Raw genomic sequence first — 18,733 nt, 5'->3', positions numbered from 1 at the left:
AGTTAGGTTTGAGACAGTTTTTAGAACCACTGACCTAGAAACATACTGTAGTAATTCTAATTGTACAGCACTTTGGTCAGCTTCTGTCGTTTCCTACAATCAAAGCTAGATTTGATTTAAGCGGGTGGGTTTACCTGTCGGCCCAGGGCCCCCTCTCACACACCAGGCCCCGCCGCGCCGCCTTCCACTGCCTCAGGGTGGAGCTGTTCTGACCGTGCTGCTGCTTCAGCATGCTGTTGTAGCGCAGGTTCTCCTGGCGGCTCCGTCTGGAGAAAGGCTCCACAAACTGCTCCTGGACCACAGGGAGACACGGGAGATCCGTGAATGGGTGTGTGCGTGTGTGTGCGTGTGTGTGTGTGCATAGTTTTGTATAGCATGTATTGCATAGTTGTGTGTACATGCACAAGCATGCATGCACAGCACGCATGATGGGCTTTATTTCATAGGATAAGACAGTGGTTCACAAAGTGGTCCAGGGACCCCACTTTGATAGTAGAAATTGCTTTAGTTTCACTTCGACGCTCGCTGAGTTGCGGGTGCTCCGTGGCCTAATTCCATACCAAACTGGGCCATTGAAATACAGATGTGCCATTCCAAACTCTTCACGCTTTCCTGATCTTTTCCTGAAAGGTTTCAGAAAATACAAGTTTTCCCTGCTGGATTTATTCACCGATTACTGTAGTTCTACTGCTTTGCTACTGAAAAGAGCTTCCAGCAGTGGAACACTATCTATTCAGGGCATCAGAATACAGTGAACATATAACACCTTCCTTTCTCACTGACAATGGGGCAGGACACCCAGTCCTGAGACTACGTCCGTCTCTAACGCCCCGCCTGCCTCTGATTGCCCCCCCCCCCCCTCCTACGAGTAGTAAAGTATTGTGCCCACAGGGCGGAGCACATTGTAATACACCACTTCGACCAACCAACTCGCTAGCAAATCAATAAAAAAAAAAGAAAAAAAAAGAACTGAACTGAACTGAATGGCTGGGAAATGGAAATGAAGAGTTTACATATAGTATATAGTACATGCATACACATTGATTATATCTGGTTTCAGTGTTTATTTATGGTGTATTGTCTCTATTATTAAGGTTATTGTAGCAGTCAATTTATATTGGGGGGTCGGGAGGGGGCAGGGCGGGGGTCCCGAGACATGGCCAAAGCATTTCTGGGGGCCCAGAAATTAGACTACGGATCCCACTGCCCCGTTTCGCATCCCGCTGCCGTAACAGTTTTTCAAAAAACAGTTTTTGGCCGATAAAGTATAGTTTTAGACTACGACAGAGGGGCGCGAGTTGCCGTGTCACGCGTTGCGAAGTTCGCTAGAACGGACTCAGCCCTGTTGGAGTTGCAACCCGATATGGACAGAATAGTAAATTATTACGCCCCCAAGGCAATGCCAACAATGTATGTCCCACCACGGGGTAACCTTGCGTCAGTGTCACCAGACTATCCACCTCGGAGGAAAGTCTAGTAAGACGGGCATCGTCAGTAGGCCAATCAGAGGCCTAGAGAGACGGACCGGACGTAGCATTGAACATTGTACAATGGTGGAACCACTAGGTGGGGGAGCTTCAGTGAGTTCAGAGACTGACCTGGAAGCGTATCTTGCTCTCCCCGCGCTCCCTCTCTCTCTTGTGCAGGCTGATCATGAAGGCCTCGTAGCACTCCTTCCAGTACAGCGCCATGCTCTCGTGACCCTGGCTGAACGTCTCGATCTCATACTGCTTCATGTATGGGATGATCTGCACAGGGGGAACGCACAGACGTTTAGAGTATCTCATACTGCTTCATGTACGGGATGTTCTGCACAGGAGGAAACGCACAGACGTTTAGAGTATCTCATACTGCTTCATGTATGGGATGATCTGCACAGGGGGAAACGCACAGACGTTTAGAGTACTGCTTCATGTACGGGATGTTCTGCACAGGAGGAAACGCACAGACGTTTAGAGTATCTCATACTGCTTCATGTATGGGATGATCTGCACAGGGGGAAACGCACAGACGTTTAGAGTATCTCATACTGCTTCATGTATGGGATGATCTGCACAGGGGGAAACGCACAGACATTTAGAGTATCTCATACTGCTTCATGTACGGGATGATCTGCACAGGGGGAAACGCACAGACGTTTAGAGAGACCACAAGGCAAAACAAATCACTTCATCAGGTCGATAAGAAGCGTTTTCGCTTTGTTTTGAACCCGAAAGAAAATCCACGAGGATGGAAACGTTATTCCGAATAAACTTTTTGTAGGGAGTATTAAAAATGAATCGAGAATTGCTACTTGAGCCCCACAATAAGGCAACAGCGACGACAACAAACAGCAGCGAATAAACTAACAAGGCGACGGCGTTCGTTTTTGCTCACGTATTTGTCCAGGTAGACGCGCCACTCGGGCGTCTTGCAGTACGCCTGGAAGTCCTCGAAGAAGGAGGGGCTGCCGTTGGTGTCGGGCAGCGTGGGCAGGTGGAGCTCCATGTAGAGCAGCCGGTGCACCTTGGAGAGCAGCGTGCGGAGCAGCGGCACCAGGAAGGAGTAGGTGTCCGTCTCCTCCGTCCCCTCCGTCCCCTCCTCCTCCGTCAGGACGGAGCGGCGCAGGATGCACTCCACCTTGCCCAGCAGGTAGCAGGCCTCGTCCTGGCTGGACACGGCCTTGGTCTGCAGGATGCCGTTCAGCTTGGCCGTGGCCATGGCACACACCTGGGTGGTGGGCGGTGATGAGACACATGTTTATCCCGTTCTGACCCGAGACCAGATTCTACAAATCTAAATCATGACCGTTTTCTATGTCAGTGGTTCTCCAACTGGTTCATATCAAGGACCCCAAAAATGTATGTAATTGGCCGCCGACCCCCATCTGAAGATATGTTGTTCCAGGGAACCCAGAGAAGAAAACACATGAGTTAAAAACATTTGCTGTGAATGAATATACAGTATATTACTATATTCACAGATTTGCGACACTTTTTGTCAATTTTTGAAAAATAGCAGATCTATAAGCTTGTAGCGCGGCACTCAGTGCCGTGCTATGAGTTTGTAGATCTACAATTTTTTCTGCTACCAAATAATGGTTAAAGTGGTTAAAAGCTAAGGCGACACAGATGCGTCCTCGGGTCTAAATGGCATAAAGGCTCAATGGAAGCCATGTGTGTGCGCTGAGATAATTGGCGCGTCCCCGGTTCAATTCCGTTACATGTCCTTGACGTTTTCCCTCACCGTCTTCTCTCTGTCTATCCACTGTCCCATTTAACAGCTTTGTAACTGGAATGCAAAAAAATAGCAATAACAGCAGATCTACACAAGCTGTGAGATTAGGGCATTAGTGCATTAGTAGTGTTAGTATTAGTATGCCTCCATTGGCCACACTCATTCCATAATCCCTAAACCCTCACCACTATGTGCTAATCCTAACCCAAACCCATAAGCTTCTAACCAGAACCGGAGATTTTTGCAGAAGTGCAGGGTCAGCGGAATGTTCTCACGTCGGAGTATCGGTATCGGTGATAGAAGTACAAGTGTAGACACATACATACAGTATGGAAGTGCAATCAATAATTCATTATTATTACACTGTGCCCAGTCGAGCGAGTGCATTGCAATCTGTCCGTTTGTTTGTTTTAATCTGACCTTGAAAGTCGATTTGGGGGTAGCCTGGAACTCACCTATGCTTTTTATGGCATAGGCAGCTCCCGGCAGGATCCGCCGGGAGAAACTATGTGCAGCTGCGCGATATGAGACTAATTACTTAGAGCGACAGAGAGAGTGTGTGTGTGTGTGTGTCAATTTAACAAAGGTGCAGACGATCAGAAATCAGCAGAGAGTGGGCAATGTTTGCGCTACTCTATGCCGAATTGAAGTGGACTCAGACCCAGACTTTTTTTTTCTCCCTGGAAATAAAAACGTCTGGGTTTCCGAGGCTAATTTGGGGGTGCTTGACATGAAAAAGTTGGGGGAACCACGTCACGTCACGGACAGAGAGAGAAAGAGCCCCCACGTACCTCGGGGTCTTCCTGGGCCATGAAGCCCAGCAGCAGGCGCAGGCCCACCTGGGACAGCTGTGCCCACTGGCTGCCCGACGAGTACCAGACCATGAGGCCGTCCATGAGCGTCACCGTGTCCTCGAGGGCGCGCTCCGTCCACAGCGACGGGTTGACCAGGCCCTCGGCCTGCAGGAAGTCCTGCACCACGTGCAGCAGGCGCACCGCGTTCTCCGTGTGCTGCGGGAGCGTGGCCGTCGACGCCTCGCGGTTGTCGCCCACCGCGCACTCCAGCATGCGCTCCATCAGGCTGCACGTCGTGGGGGGAAGGGGAGGGAAGAGAGAGTTATTCTGACCTGAGATCAGATTCTAAACGTAAATGTCTTCTACACGCTGACAGATTTCTGAAAAAGCTATATAAAAAGCTATATAAACTTTATAAAGTGCGTAAATAAATACATTCGTGGATGCGAGTGAGTGTTGCAGTCAGACACTCGTGACTCAAACTAATTTATCGTTATACTGGTGAAAGATTATATCAAAATGTTAATTGAAAAAGTTACATGGTATGATTTAAAATCTGCAAAACAGAAATAATTTTAACAAATGAAACGAAATGAAATGAATTTTTAACAAATGGTAGATAATGTTGTTTATTCACACCAAGAACTAAAATAACTATATAAACATTGTTTTCAAAATGGTTCTAACTCAAGTGGATGGCATAATAGTCTCCACACCACAAAATGGTGACAGTGATAGCCAATCAAACATCCATTGGTAATTACAGGGCGTCATGTTCTACACATTTGACATTATCGTTATAGTTATCTTTGTTTTTGTTTTTAATCCCACGAGTTTGTAACCCTTTTTTTCAAGTGTGTCAAGTGAGATATAAGATACAAGTATCTCGTGTAATCCATGGGCGCTACACTCCCTCTGCCAACCTGGGGAGAGCAAAGGACTGACCTCATATAGAGATATATATGGTATAGAGAGCAGGATTACTGCATGTTTTTTGTGAGGGTACCTACCCTAGGGGAGAACATGCAAACTCTACACAGAAAGGCCCATCTTGCCATCCCCACCTAGGGTATGGGCATTGACGATGCGGAGGAGAGTACCTTCTAGCTGTGAGGCGACAGCGCTATACCGACTGCGCCACCGCGCCCCTCATTATAGTTATCATTCTCGGTGTGGACAGCCTCTTCGTGGCTCTACTCTAGAGAGGGCTGAAGCGTTGAGACTAAGCCTGTGTGTAAACTCCATGCTCCCTGACCCCCGGTCCTGACCTAAGCTTGATGTGGTCCATTGGCAGCAGCAGCTCGTTGGCCGTGCCCAGCTTGGTCAGGGCAGAGAACACCTGGCCTCTCTCCAGCCAGGCGCCGTCGTCGGAGCCCTCCACGCCACGCCACATCACGCACAGCACGATGTCCAGCAGGATGCTGCACAGCTCCTCCTCCGCACGCTGACCATACGAGAGAGAGAGAGAGAGACGGAGAGAGTTACAGTTTTACAAGTAAAATAAAGTGGGTGGCATTCTTTTTTTGTGCATAGTTCCCATTGTGTTATTTTTCCAAGAAAACAACGAAAGGGAAGAGAGAGAGGGGGGGGGGGGTAAGGAGATCAAGGCAGTAAACAAGAAAGTTTGAGCACTTTTACCAAGTACAAGTGAAAGGTTTCAGATATTTAGAGGCTTGTTCCACAAACTCTCTATTTAAAATACAAGTAAGGGGTTTTCAGGTATTTACAAGGTTGATTCACAAACAGCTTATTTACAGGCTGTACAGCCGTACAACCAAAGGGGCGTGGGGGAGAAGAGAGAGAGAGAGAGAGAGAGAGAGAGAGAGAGAAAGAGAGAAAGAGAGAGAGCGAGTGTGATGTCAGTGGAATATCTACGTGAGGAATGTTGTCTCATAGGGGAATGATGTCACTTTTATGTAATCGTCTCAAACTGAAAAACAGAAAAATACACTAGGATCTTTTTCACTGCACCGAAGGTGACCTTTCGAACATCTATAGCTCTTCCCCAGTGTGGAAGGAAGTAAAGATATGTCAAGCATTCATAATCCAGATTGTTTCTGTTTTCACATGTTCTTCTGTCCAGTACATAGTTAAGTATTTGGTAACTGCACCAACACCACCAAAAATAATTGTCTGTAGGTGATGTCTACGGCAGCACAGGATAGACAATTAGACATACAAGCTATAGAATCCTCCTGGGACATCACAACGTTGCGAAAGAGAGTATTATTGAGTAGTGAAAAGAGACAAAGTTCTGAGTTTTCTACTGTAGAACAGCAGCCTGGATAGATACAAAAAAGCATTGCAGCGTGCAAATGCAATTGTATTTTGAATTTGATCCATCGAGGGCAATGAAATAACACATTCTTGTAACACAGATGTTGTCTGGAAAAAGACACTGTGAAGTGAGCATTATTACTAGTCTGCAGGCCGCAAAGCTAAGCAAGGCGTTGAATCTGTCACCGTGAACAATGACATCACAACAAACACAGACCCAGTGGCACCTGCCGCAATCTGCCCTTTGTGGATGGTGTCAGTGCCCTATGATGTAATGTAGTACTGTATGATTAGTGGACGTTGTTTGAATTCCATATATGAGATCATGCAGTAAAATCCTCAGCGTTCATGTATCCATTTGTAACTCAAGAGAGTGTACAAATACTTTTATCGGCTATTTTCAGCATAGGCTTTCCCCACAGCAACAGCAAACTGAAGAGACACTGCTTAAGGTTTTAGTCGTTAATGAATAAAACATGATTGTCAACCAATCTGTATGGTAGATGGTATGTATATTAATAACAATATAATAACGCAACTATCATATTTGCAGTGTGTGAATAATAGTGGTTGTTCTGCTTTGTCTTCTATTGACAAATCTATCCCCTGGTGTCGTATTCCCTCTTGCTCCAAACAGTGTTTGGAATGAAACACTACGGTCCCTCACCTCAACACTGAGGACAAAGACTCTCTCAGAAACACTACAGCCTCTCACTCACCTCAACACTGAGGACAAAGACTCTCTCAGAAACACTACAGCCTCTCATTCACCTCAACACTGAGGACAAAGACTCTCTCAGAAACACTACAGCCTCTCATTCACCTCAACACTGAGGACAAAGACTCTCTCAGAAACACTACAGCCTCTCATTCACCTCAACACTGAGGACAAAGACTCTCTCAGAAACACTACAGCCTCTCACTCACCTCAACACTGAGGACAAAGACTCTCTCAGAAACACTACAGCCTCTCACTCACCTCAACACTGAGGACAAAGACTCTCTCAGAAACACTACAGCCTCTCACTCACCTCAACACTGAGGACAAAGACTCTCTCAGAAACACTACAGCCTCTCACTCACCTCAACACTGAGGACAAAGACTCTCTCAGAAACACTACAGCCTCTCATTCACCTCAACACTGAGGACAAAGACTCTCTCAGAAACACTACAGCCTCTCATTCACCTCAACACTGAGGACAAAGACTCTCTCAGAAACACTACAGCCTCTCACTCACCTCAACACTGAGGACAAAGACTCTCTCAGAAACACTACAGCCTCTCACTCACCTCAACACTGAGGACAAAGACTCTCTCAGAAACACTACAGCCTCTCACTCACCTCAACACTGAGGACAAAGACTCTCTCAGAAACACTACAGCCTCTCACTCACCTCAACACTGAGGACAAAGACTCTCTCAGAAACACTACAGCCTCTCACTCACCTCAACACTGAGGACAAAGACTCTCTCAGAAACACTACAGCCTCTCACTCACCTCAACACTGAGGACAAAGACTCTCTCAGAAACACTACAGCCTCTCACTCACCTCAACACTGAGGACAAAGACTCTCTCAGAAACACTACAGCCTCTCATTCACCTCAACACTGAGGACAAAGACTCTCTCAGAAACACTACAGCCTCTCACTCACCTCAACACTGAGGACAAAGACTCTCTCAGAAACACTACAGCCTCTCACTCACCTCAACACTGCTAAAAGGCTAAAAGCCCCCTCAGCCATGGAATACAGCAAAAATAAAATCTCAAGACTGAAAATGTAATGATGTTTTAGGCCGACCAGCTGAAGGAATCACAGATGAGAGGCATTTACAGGTTGCTTTTATGACATTTCTGGAACGTTCTGTGATGCTTCTAAACTTGTATTCTACTGCTATTTTGATCACTTCAAATGCTCTTTCATATCAAAATAACTAATGACAACACGTGTGTGCTTGTACTGTAGATCAGCTATTTTCGGTGCACCGCAGGCTTTCACAGAAGACACGCTGGCTTTCTATGGAATCCAAATGACTGAAATGAGTCGTGGTCGACAGAGAACTTTGCTCACCTCGACACAGTTGAAGGACTCTCCCAGGGAGATGTTGTCGCTGAACAGGAAGCTGTCGTCCAGGGAGGATGTGGTGGCGGGCGGCGGGGGGGGGAAGGGCTTGGCCGTCTCCAGGGGCGACGGCGTGCTGGGCGCGCTGCCGCCGGGCGTCTGGCTCCCGACGCTCTCCCCGCCGCCGCCGGCCTCGTAGGCCTGCAGGTAGGACAGGTCGATGCTGAGGCCCCCCGCGGACCTGCCCGGGGCCCCCCCCGCAGCCCCCGCCCCCCAGGGCTGCTTGAAGGGCGTGGCGAGGTTGGGTTCGCCCGACGCGCACGAGGAGGGCGTGTCCAGCAGGGAGACGGCGTCTCCGTTGTCCAGGGCTGTCGCGCGGTCACATGTTAAAAGTTGACGATTAATGAACTGTCCCGCAAATACATTGCGATAAACAAGATATTTTTTGCATTGAACGTTGACGTTACAATTTGTTATTTCCGTTTCCACATTAACCCATTTTGGGCGGGAACCCCTTTTGTAACCCATTTTTCACCCCTGTGTCAATCATCTAATGTGATCCTGGGCTCTACACACCCTCCGCCAACCTAGTCCCCATATATGGGGAACATGGGGAGAGCAACAGACTTGAACTCATGCTTCCTTCATGCCTGAGTGTCCAAGTTGCTCCTTTACAACTGACAGGGGGGAGTTTCCCTGGTTGGACGTAGCGCGTGGAAGGAACACGTTATTCCAACCAGTTCCTTTCCCCTCCATCAGGCGCCCCGGCTGGCCAGGAGGAGGCAGTTTAGGGACCCGGGGACACGGGGAGAACATGCAAACTCCACACAGAAAGGCCCTTTCGCCAACCCCGCCTCGGGTATGGGCACTGATGACGCGGAGGAGGAAACACGCCGGTGTTTTAAAGCATTGTTATACTTTAGCTATTGAAAAATAGCAGATCTTTTTTTTTGTAATCGTGAAAATGTGACGCAAATCACAAGTTTTTCAGCAAAACTGTCATGATTTAGAAGACAATTGTAGAATCTGGAATCAGGTCGAAATGGGTTAAATCATTTCTTTACATTTTTTCTTTCCAAAACATTTCCAAAACTTTTAAAAAAAATACTTTTGCAAATAATTGCGACCATGCAATCCCTTTGACGGGCCTTACCGCCGTTGTCCAGGCTGTCCACGGAGCGCGTGTCGCCGCCGCCCACGCTCAGGCGGTCGGCGCTGCCCGCCCGCCCTCTCCTGGCTTCCAGGGGCAGCTCCAGGCGGTTGCTGCCGGGCGACCTGGGCCGCCCGGCGCCGGCGTTGCCCCCCCCCAGGTCCAGGCTGCAGGCGCTGAGCGAGTCCGGGGCTACCCCGCCCCGGGAGGAGGAGGACGTGGAGCCTGTCGTCTCGGTGGCGCCTCGCAGGAACAACCTCATCAGGGTGTCCTGCCAGCACTGCTGCCGGGAGATCTGCACCGCCGCCTCCGGCTGGGACTGGAGCAACTGGTGCACCTGGAATGAAATGAATAATTACATTATTAACCCTAGAACACTTAACTTTGGTCACACCATCACTGAACTATATTTTACCCAATGATATATATTACAGCAATACATGGCAACTTGAGGTACTCTTCTTTAATATTTCATCATGACTTTTCACAACAACAAAAAAAATCATAGGGGGGAAAAAAGATCGGTGCAAAATGTGGGTATTATTTTATCCAGCCTATTGTGGGAGTATGGGATTTTGCTCTATCACTCCACTCCACTCAACATTATGAAAATTACAAAAGTGTGTGTGTGTGTGTGTGTGTGTGTGTGTGTACACGCACTCGAGATTGTGTGTGTGTGCTTACCCTTTTGCAGACAATAAGGCGCACGTTGGGTCCAGCCCGATGAGTAAGCTGGACGAGCGCCATGAGGTCCTTGTAGTTCACAACGGTATCTGAGCATCGCGCACACACACACACACACACACACACACACACACACACACATCACTGTGTTGCCTGGTTAACTCCCTGTGAGAGGGAGACGGGCAGCCATTCCGTGGCACTCTCTAACCTCAACGATAAACTTTATAATGCTTTTTATAACTTTTATAACTTTATATGCTTGAAATGTACTGTAATTCTGCAAACTGTTAATAAAGATTTCAATCAATCAATCAAAATAAAACACTGCGTTGACCAAACACTAAATCAATCTCCCAGGACAGTCATTTTCCCCTCCTCCACTGTGTGTGTGTGTGTGTGTGTGTGTGTGTGTGTGTGTGTGTGTGTGTGTGTGTGTGTGTGCGCGCACGTGCGTGCGTGCGTGTGTGGGTATAAATAAACTCTAAATTCAGAAAGTAAATTGTCTTGGTGCTCTATGAGAGAAATTAATTAATTCAAGGAGTGGCCACTAAATTGAATTGCTCTTACTTCAGACTAAAGGGGTGACTGGGATAGGAATCCTGGCACCACAGGTTTTTTGTGGTGATGCCAGTTAACTATGTAATTGCAATAGTTATGCATTATTAAATTAAATCATTAAATACATGCATATACAGCAAAATAGGATAGATGAAAGTCCTCCTACTGCATACATGCATATCTTAGCGGGTTTGAATTTGGTCACGCACAGTAAAATCCTCAGTGTTCATTTATGCGGCCAGTTAAATGAACACTCAGCGTTTGATAGTGAAGGTCATGATTGAGTTGGCCAGGGTAGAGAGGCCAGGCCGTCTAGGAATGGGAAGGTAGCCGGTTTAACCCTCTACCAGTCTACATGTCGTCACTTTCTAAAACTAATGGCCCAAGACATTAAAAACAGATCCAAAACAAAACTATATGATATTTCTTAATCATTTCACCAAAAACATTTATAACAATTTATGACTATTTAACTTAAAAACACTGTCAGTCAGTTATGTAACTGGGAGGATTAAATATAATAATAGGATTAAACCTGATTTAGGCCAAGTTATTTACTGACTTGAGTCCTGACTTGGCTTTCTTCTTTGTCTTTTTGCCTACAGTAAGTCACAAAACCATTTGCCTACTTTGGCCGAAGTCACTCGAGACAGGCCATTTTACTAAACGGGGCAGGATCTGCATGATCCTTTTCAATTAGGACTTTTACCACAGGTGGCCAGTGTCATGAAGAGCTGACTTAGGCTGCCTTTTTTTAATCCTCACTCAGGCCATTAGTTTAAGAAGGTGACGATGTCCAAGTATCTCTGAGCAAGACAACCTAACCCTTCTAACTGCTCCCCCCGTGCACTCAGCTGAGCAGCCATACTCACTGGGTGAATGCGGTATAAAGTGTCGTCCCCGGCCTCACCTGTGTGGAGCACCTGGTTGAGCAGGCAGCGGACCAGCGTGGGGGTGATGTGCAGGTCTGAGAACAGCAGCGACAGGCCAGAGTAGCCCGCCTCCCTCAGCCGCAGGCGCTGCTTGTTCCTCTCGTAGACGCGGTCGCAGCGCAGCATGCGCTCAAACAGCTGCGTGCGGGGAACGCACAGCACGCGCAATTAGAAAGGACGAAAGCGTTATATTATTGCATTGCGTATTTTATTTGACAGGAGGAAGGCAAAGCGTGACCATGGCATGTTTTTTCACTCAAAAAAACGATTACGTTGATCCCCATCATTATCTTTGTCCAATCCACGCACAGGGTCTAAGACTGTTCTGCTCAGCCAGAATAGGGAATGTAAACTAATGATATTTAAAGCCACGGTTCTCAACTCTGTCTATGAAAAAGCCAGAGCATGCATGTTTTTCAATCTATCCATCAAATCACATACCGGTACTCATTATGTTAATTAGCTAATTAACCTGAATGCAATGAACTCTCTGGTAAACTCTCTTGGTGGCCATTATGCTGACTGTACATCACTGTATAAAACACAAAGAGTGTACAAATGTAACTAACTGGAGATGCAAGGGTTGCATTTGGTTGCATTCCTTTACACCCATTTTGGGTGTAAAGGAATTTTCCAAACGTCCCACGTTACTAGTCCAAAGCTTGCTGTATGTCATTAGAAAGCCTTATTCTAGACTACTAGCATGGGAAGTTTGGAAAATTCCTTTACACCCAAAAGATGGGTGTAAACAGCTTAGTGATCCGGGCGAGTTTAAAGGATTTGTGTGTGGGGCCCAATATGGCTCTCGGGCCATAGTTTCGGAAAAGTGCAAACGAAACGAGTGCCCACCTTGAAGACGAGCTCCCGCAGTCGGTCTGAGTGCTTGTTGTTGAGCAGCAGAGCGTAGCAGGAGTCTGCAGCGCCGGGCTCGTAGAGCAGCAGGAAGAGCTGGTCTTTGGCTGGACTGCTCTGGAGGAGGCCGATCAACAGCTCCAGTAACCCACACAGCTGCAACACACACGCACGTGTGCACACACACACACACACACACACACACACACACACACACACACACACACACACACACACACACGCACACGCACACACAGAATGAGTGCACCTACAATAGCTACAGTATGTTCCTACTTCCTACCTAACATACCGGTACTCATACTCAACACAACATACAAACAAACAAGCGCCACAGTATTCAAATTGCATTTACCGGGTACAAAGGTTTTTTGTATGCCAGCTTGTATTGGTTCTGCACTCTGCTAAGTTCACATACGGCATGTATACTATACTGGGGTAATAAATAACTTTAGGATCTTCACAAGTTATCTATTACAGTGGTTCTCAACCTTTTTCCAGCCAGGACCACCCCAAAATAAACATATTTGAACTAGGGAGTACTAGGAATGTTAAAGACAAGTTAATCGTTAATTGATTAATCGCCGTTAAGGAATTCTTCACTTAAACTTAACAGTTAACAATTAATTGAAATTTGAATTCTATCATTGGGCGTATTTCTGTGAATGTAATGCTGTCCGCGCACACGCATGGCTGAGGAACGCACATGGGACCGGAAAAAAAAAGTTGCCCCCACCCTAAAAAAGTCTCTATACTGCCTGCCTCCCCCTGGCCAGCCGGGGCGCCTGGTTGGAGGGGAACGGAACGGTTGGAATAACATGTTCCTTCCACGTGTCCGACCTGGGGAACTCCGAAGCGGCTCGGACTCCTCATGCATAGAAGGAAGCATGAGGTTAGTCCATTGCTCTCCTCAGGTTGGCAGAGTAGAGTGTAGCGCCCAAGTAATTGACACTGGGTGAAAAAAATGCGTTGCAAAATCGTGGGATAAAACTAAAAGAAAAAAAATCTATTCTGTTACTTACACTTAAGCTAAATACTTTGAGCTACTAGCAAAGCAGTTGTAAGTCCAGCGGAAGGCACTATATTTTAAGTATCACAAATTATAATTATAATTCCAGGCACTGGATAACATCAGAGAGTCAGGAAATGTCGACTTAATAGTACAGACGTTGATGCTTTAACACTTCCTATTGATGTTATTTTGGTGCTTATAAGTACAATCAGTCAATATATACATAATTGAGTCTTTTTCCAATAACCACAAATAGACAGAATCCCTGTGAGATCTACTGTATGTCCTGAAGATGAAGATGAATGATGGGGGGGGGGGGGGTCAGAGGGGCAGATGGCCAACAGAGGAACCAGCATGTCAGGATTATACTGACCATATGTCTGTACAGGATGAGGTCAGCATCCGCATAGTAAACGACACCAGAGTAAGGGGATATGGACAGTGACAGAGGAAAGGAAAAACAAGCCTGGACGGACCCAAAACAACCGGTAGAGAGAGAGAGAGAGAGAGAGAGAGAGAGGAAGGACGAGTAGGAGGGAGGGAGGGAGCTGTGCGTGGCGGGGAGGAATCTGAGCTTTGCAAAACAGCTGACTTGCTAACGCTCTCCTACTGAAGATAGTGAGTGGTTCCGATGGGGGCAGAGGAGGGTTCCGAGAATGATTAGAGAGACAGAAAACGCTTAGCGCTCCGTTTGAGCGCAGAGAACACTGATGGATCGTTGCACTGGACAAAAAGATCGTTCAGCTCCAAGGAAAGCTGGTTAAGTTAAGTGAATTGTAGATCAGCTATTTTCACTGGAGAGATTTGAAAAAAGGAGACAACCACTGGGGCTATAGGCCACTGGGGAACCCCAGTATAATGGGGTTGAGTGGTTCTAAGTGTCACTACAGTCATTCTCACAGAAGGGTTAGCTGTAGTGATCGCCAACAGGAAATTACGTCTCTGCATTTAACCCAACAATGTGCTGGGTTAGCATAGGGAAACAGTTAGTTAACCCATTCTGACCTGAGATCAGATTCTAAAAATGTCTTCTACATCCTGACAGTTTTCCATGCTGACCTGAGATCAGATTTTTTTTTAAATCTTCTATGTCAGTCGCTCTTCGATTTTTCAAATAACTAAAGCACGACATGATGCGAACACCAAAATGGGTTAAGTATCTCCCTCATGGGGACATTTTACACTATTTTTGTCGGGGGAATTCTTCAGAGAAATAATGGCGCTAGAGTGTAGAAAGGCCTCCAATCGGACGCCCGCTGCCCACTATGTATAGCTCTGCCCCCTCACCTGCTCCTCGTCTCCGATGGCGGCGATGTGTCCCAGGATGCTTTGCGTCTCCTCCTGGGACATGCCCTTGCTGATGTAGTACTTGAGGAGGCCGCAGAGCGAGGTGCGGATGGTGCGCACGTCGTCTTCGCTCAGTTCACTCTCTTTGTTGGTGTTCTTTCTAAAATAAAAGAGAAGGAAACATACATAAGGAAGTGATATAAAATCATTTGAAACTGAAATCAGAGCCGGGGTACAACTGATTTTACACACAGCCATTGCAATATGCACACTGTTAACAGCTCAAGGCAACAAAGCGAGCGCAGTGCAATGCATTCTGGCACATGGAGTCCCACCCGTAATAGAGGCGAATGGTGTCCAGCAGGAATTGAACTCCGTATCTTTTCCTGAACTGCTTCCTGTTGTCTTTGATGACGGTGGACATGTACTGGATGTGACCTGCATGCCGCCACGAGAGAACACAAAACAGCACACAGTGATCACAACAATCACATGGAAACAAACAAGACTTACAGCAACTAGGCCAGTAGGCTAACAAACACAACAGCTGAAGCATACACATACATAATTATACATCATATCATGTGTATTACGCTATAACAAATGCAATTCATTATTACACACGCACATCTCTTTGCCCATCCCTCCCAAACGCATCTACAACATTCAACTCGACTAGAGATACACTTAAGCAATATTACTTTTGCTTTTTACTTTTGCGCTGCCTGTGGAACTGGCCTATCGGCTCGTTCCTGCAGCAACGTAGGCGTGCATTAATGACGGTAATATTGCGATTATGCAACAGTTCCCTTAAAAATAAACATACGTGACACACGTCAACTCAAATAATTATAACTAAGATATTCGCTATAAAATCTATAAAACGTTTTTAATGACAGATGTAGCCACAAAAAAATAAATCCCTAGAAAATCGTTAGCAACCCTCTCTGGGAGAGCAGCAAGACTCACACAGCTGATTTGTATGTTTTTATTAGGCGTTCCATCATGCTCGTTCGAAGCACGGCTAGAGGGCTATTTCAACCTCAAAACGACCTGTTGTATAATAAGTCTTGTATATAATACAATATATATATTATATTGAATGAACATCATAGTGAACGAAACCCGCGGCCCACAGCGCTGCTCACCGATGCGCAGTGCGAAGTCTCCCTGGTTCCAGATGTTGAAGTTGAACAGCAGGTGGGTGTAGAGCTGCTGGAGGAGCGCTTGGTTCTTCTCGTGGCTCACCTGCTCCACCAGGAGCTGCACCGACACCAGCACGCTCACGTCCACCAGGCCCGCTGGGAGCTGCAGCACACGCACACGCACACGCACACACACACACACACACACACACACACACACACACACACACACACACACACGTAGGAATTAGGAAATGTCCATACTGTCTCCATTGCATGGTCTTCTGATAACATCCAAAACCTCTGGACAAGACGAGACGAGAGGATAAACCGAGCCAGAGAGCCGCAGACAGACACACAGAGTATCATTGGTAGCGGGACGTCGCTGACGATTTGGTTGCCCTACTCACATTTTATTTGTGCTGCCCGACAGCGATGTGTTTTCTCGGTCTTGGAACTTTTTGGCACATTTTGTTGCTCCCCTCGACATGTTGCCCTACTCGCAGTGCGCATTGCGCGTATACGTATATAGCGACGGCGCTGCATTGGTACCTTCTGCAGCAGAGCTCCTATGGTGGACACTGCATGATGGGGGAGTCTTACCTTCTGCAGCAGAGCTCCTATGGTGGCCACTGCATGATGGGGGAGTCTTACCTTCTGCAGCAGAGCTCCTATGGTGGCCACTGCATGATGGGGGAGTCTTACCTTCTGCAGCAGAGCTCCTATGGTGGCCACTGCGTGATGGGGGAGTCTTACCTTCTGCAGCAGAGCTCCTATGGTGGCCACTGCATGATGGGGGAGTCTTACCTTCTGCAGCAGAGCTCCTATGGTGGCCACTGCGTGATGGGGGAGTCTTACCTTCTGCAGCAGAGCTCCTATGGTGGCCACTGCGTGATGGGGGGGTCTTACCTTCTGCAGCAGAGCTCCTATGGTGGCCACTGCGTGATGGGGGGGTCTTACCTTCTGCAGCAGAGCTCCTATGGTGGCCACTGCGTGCGAGTGCAGGAGACTCTCCTGGTTGATGGGGTGTCTCTGCAGGAAGTGTTTGAGCACCAGCAGGAAGGTGGCCACAAGGTTCTTCTCCAGACGCGCCTCTGAGAAACAAGACGACGACACGGAAACAAGACAACGATACGGTTCACATCATTATACTGTCCTCTGACACTGTCCTACTGTCCTCGGTCTGAGTTTCAACGGTTGCCCTCAGGTCGTCGGCTGAGGGTGCCCACTACAAAGAATAATCGGTTCAAACTATCCTTTGTCCCGGCTGCTATTCAACTGCTGAACAGCAGCTAGCACTTTATTCTTGCTCTTTGCACATACTTCCCACTAATGCACTTTCGCTGACTTTGCTACTATTGAATGTCATGAATTATCTGTCTCTAGTGCCCTGTTCTTAGATCTTAGTCTTGTATTGAATGTTGTTGTGTGTATTTTTTACTATGATCTGGCTGCAAACCAATTTCCCGCAAGGGACAATAAAGCTAACCTTGAACCTTGAACCTTGAGAACACACGGAAACCAAATTACTGTATGTCCTAGTTTCTTTATACAACAGTGTCACACAAAAAGTAGCAAAGATATACGAACATACAATGTGTCGGAAGCGTTGTTGTGCGATTGTAGAATGTAGATTGGCTATTTTTAGCTTTTTTTTTATTCTTGGAAGTGAAAGTGGATAAGTGTGTTTGTTTTATGATCGAGCCCGATCTCACCCAGACACGGTGAAATAACACGGAGTGGCAATTCCATACATACACTACTGGAAAACACCAAAATCTGTACATATTACACTACTACTGTTTTGACCGAGACCGAGAGGCACGGCTTTCACCCCATTATCCATTATCGGGTTGCAACTCGGACGGGGCTGAGTCAGCTCCAACTTCAAAACGTTCGCCAATCCGGAATCCAATCTGTGTTATTTCACCGTGTTGGGGTGAGATGGGGTTGGATGATCACAGGTGCTTTCCACATTTTCAAACGATCCTTTTCATACAATCTTTCCACTGGACATCCGCCGGCATGCTGCTAACAGATGCAGTACATGATACTAATGTATGGTTTGTAGCACTCTTAAAGCCTCCCCCCTACACACACACACACACACACACACACACACACACAACGCACACACACACACACGCATACACACACACACACACAGTTATGTAATACACACACCTGAAGCCCTATTGGATGGCAGGATGACCCAGTCTCCCTCGCTGCCGGGCGAGGTCACATCAGGGGTGATGAACTCTGACCCCAGTGCGGCGGGGTCAGAGCTGCCCTGCTGATTGGGGGTCAGCAGAGTCAGCTGCTCCAGGATGGGGACCAGCACCGGGGGACCCCCGACGCAGTTGATCACGTCCTGAGAGACACACACAGAACATTAAGAACATGACGTGTTCACCTACACCATGTTTTCCTGTTGATCCGTTGAGAAGAAATTAACACCGTTACTGCCAGGTATTAATTCATTATTTCGCCCCCCGTCAATACCCTCCATTCTGAGCGGATTTGCTTGAGGCAACAATTACCCCAGGTCCGTGAACCGAGTGTGAAAGCCACCAACGTTAAATCTGATCGGATCGCATGTTTAAGTCACCCGGGGACATAAACCTTGCAACCCGGACTAGCGACCCGGCCGAAATCGGCCATAAACAAAGCTTGTTTTGATTAGAGTCAGAATCTGGGATTAGAATCCGAGATAAAAGCAACAGGAAAACGTTAACAGGCCGTGAC

At 47.2% G+C, this 18,733-nt stretch overlaps 1 protein-coding gene across 4 annotated transcripts in view; it reads right to left on the bottom strand.

Moving 5' to 3' along the window:
• Positions 1 to 18,733, bottom strand: part of nbeal1 (neurobeachin-like 1) — a gene marked incomplete at its 3' end in the record, with an annotated part of 90,776 nt that overhangs the window by 25,527 nt on the left and 46,516 nt on the right. For all 4 annotated transcript variants that reach the window (XM_080758760.1, XM_080758762.1, XM_080758763.1 and 1 more), the window contains 15 exons: positions 18,173 to 18,359; positions 16,949 to 17,082; positions 15,992 to 16,151; positions 15,179 to 15,281; positions 14,844 to 15,003; positions 12,524 to 12,682; positions 11,653 to 11,812; positions 10,185 to 10,273; positions 9,504 to 9,837; positions 8,360 to 8,718; positions 5,279 to 5,454; positions 4,008 to 4,296; positions 2,377 to 2,709; positions 1,599 to 1,748; positions 135 to 292 (listed from right to left, as the gene is read on the bottom strand). In XM_080758760.1, coding sequence (XP_080614886.1) covers positions 135 to 292; positions 1,599 to 1,748; positions 2,377 to 2,709; positions 4,008 to 4,296; positions 5,279 to 5,454; positions 8,360 to 8,718; positions 9,504 to 9,837; positions 10,185 to 10,273; positions 11,653 to 11,812; positions 12,524 to 12,682; positions 14,844 to 15,003; positions 15,179 to 15,281; positions 15,992 to 16,151; positions 16,949 to 17,082; positions 18,173 to 18,359 — 2,951 coding nt within the window. The remainder of the gene's footprint in view (positions 1 to 134; positions 293 to 1,598; positions 1,749 to 2,376; positions 2,710 to 4,007; positions 4,297 to 5,278; positions 5,455 to 8,359; positions 8,719 to 9,503; positions 9,838 to 10,184; positions 10,274 to 11,652; positions 11,813 to 12,523; positions 12,683 to 14,843; positions 15,004 to 15,178; positions 15,282 to 15,991; positions 16,152 to 16,948; positions 17,083 to 18,172; positions 18,360 to 18,733) is intronic.

Source organism: Protomyctophum bolini (genome assembly GCF_963924005.1).
Source record: "Protomyctophum bolini genome assembly, chromosome: 24".
In the NCBI taxonomy this organism is placed as follows: domain Eukaryota; kingdom Metazoa; phylum Chordata; class Actinopteri; order Myctophiformes; family Myctophidae; genus Protomyctophum; species Protomyctophum bolini.
The sequence above is the reverse complement of the archived record's forward strand: the minus strand, read 5'-3'. Positions and strand labels throughout refer to the sequence as shown.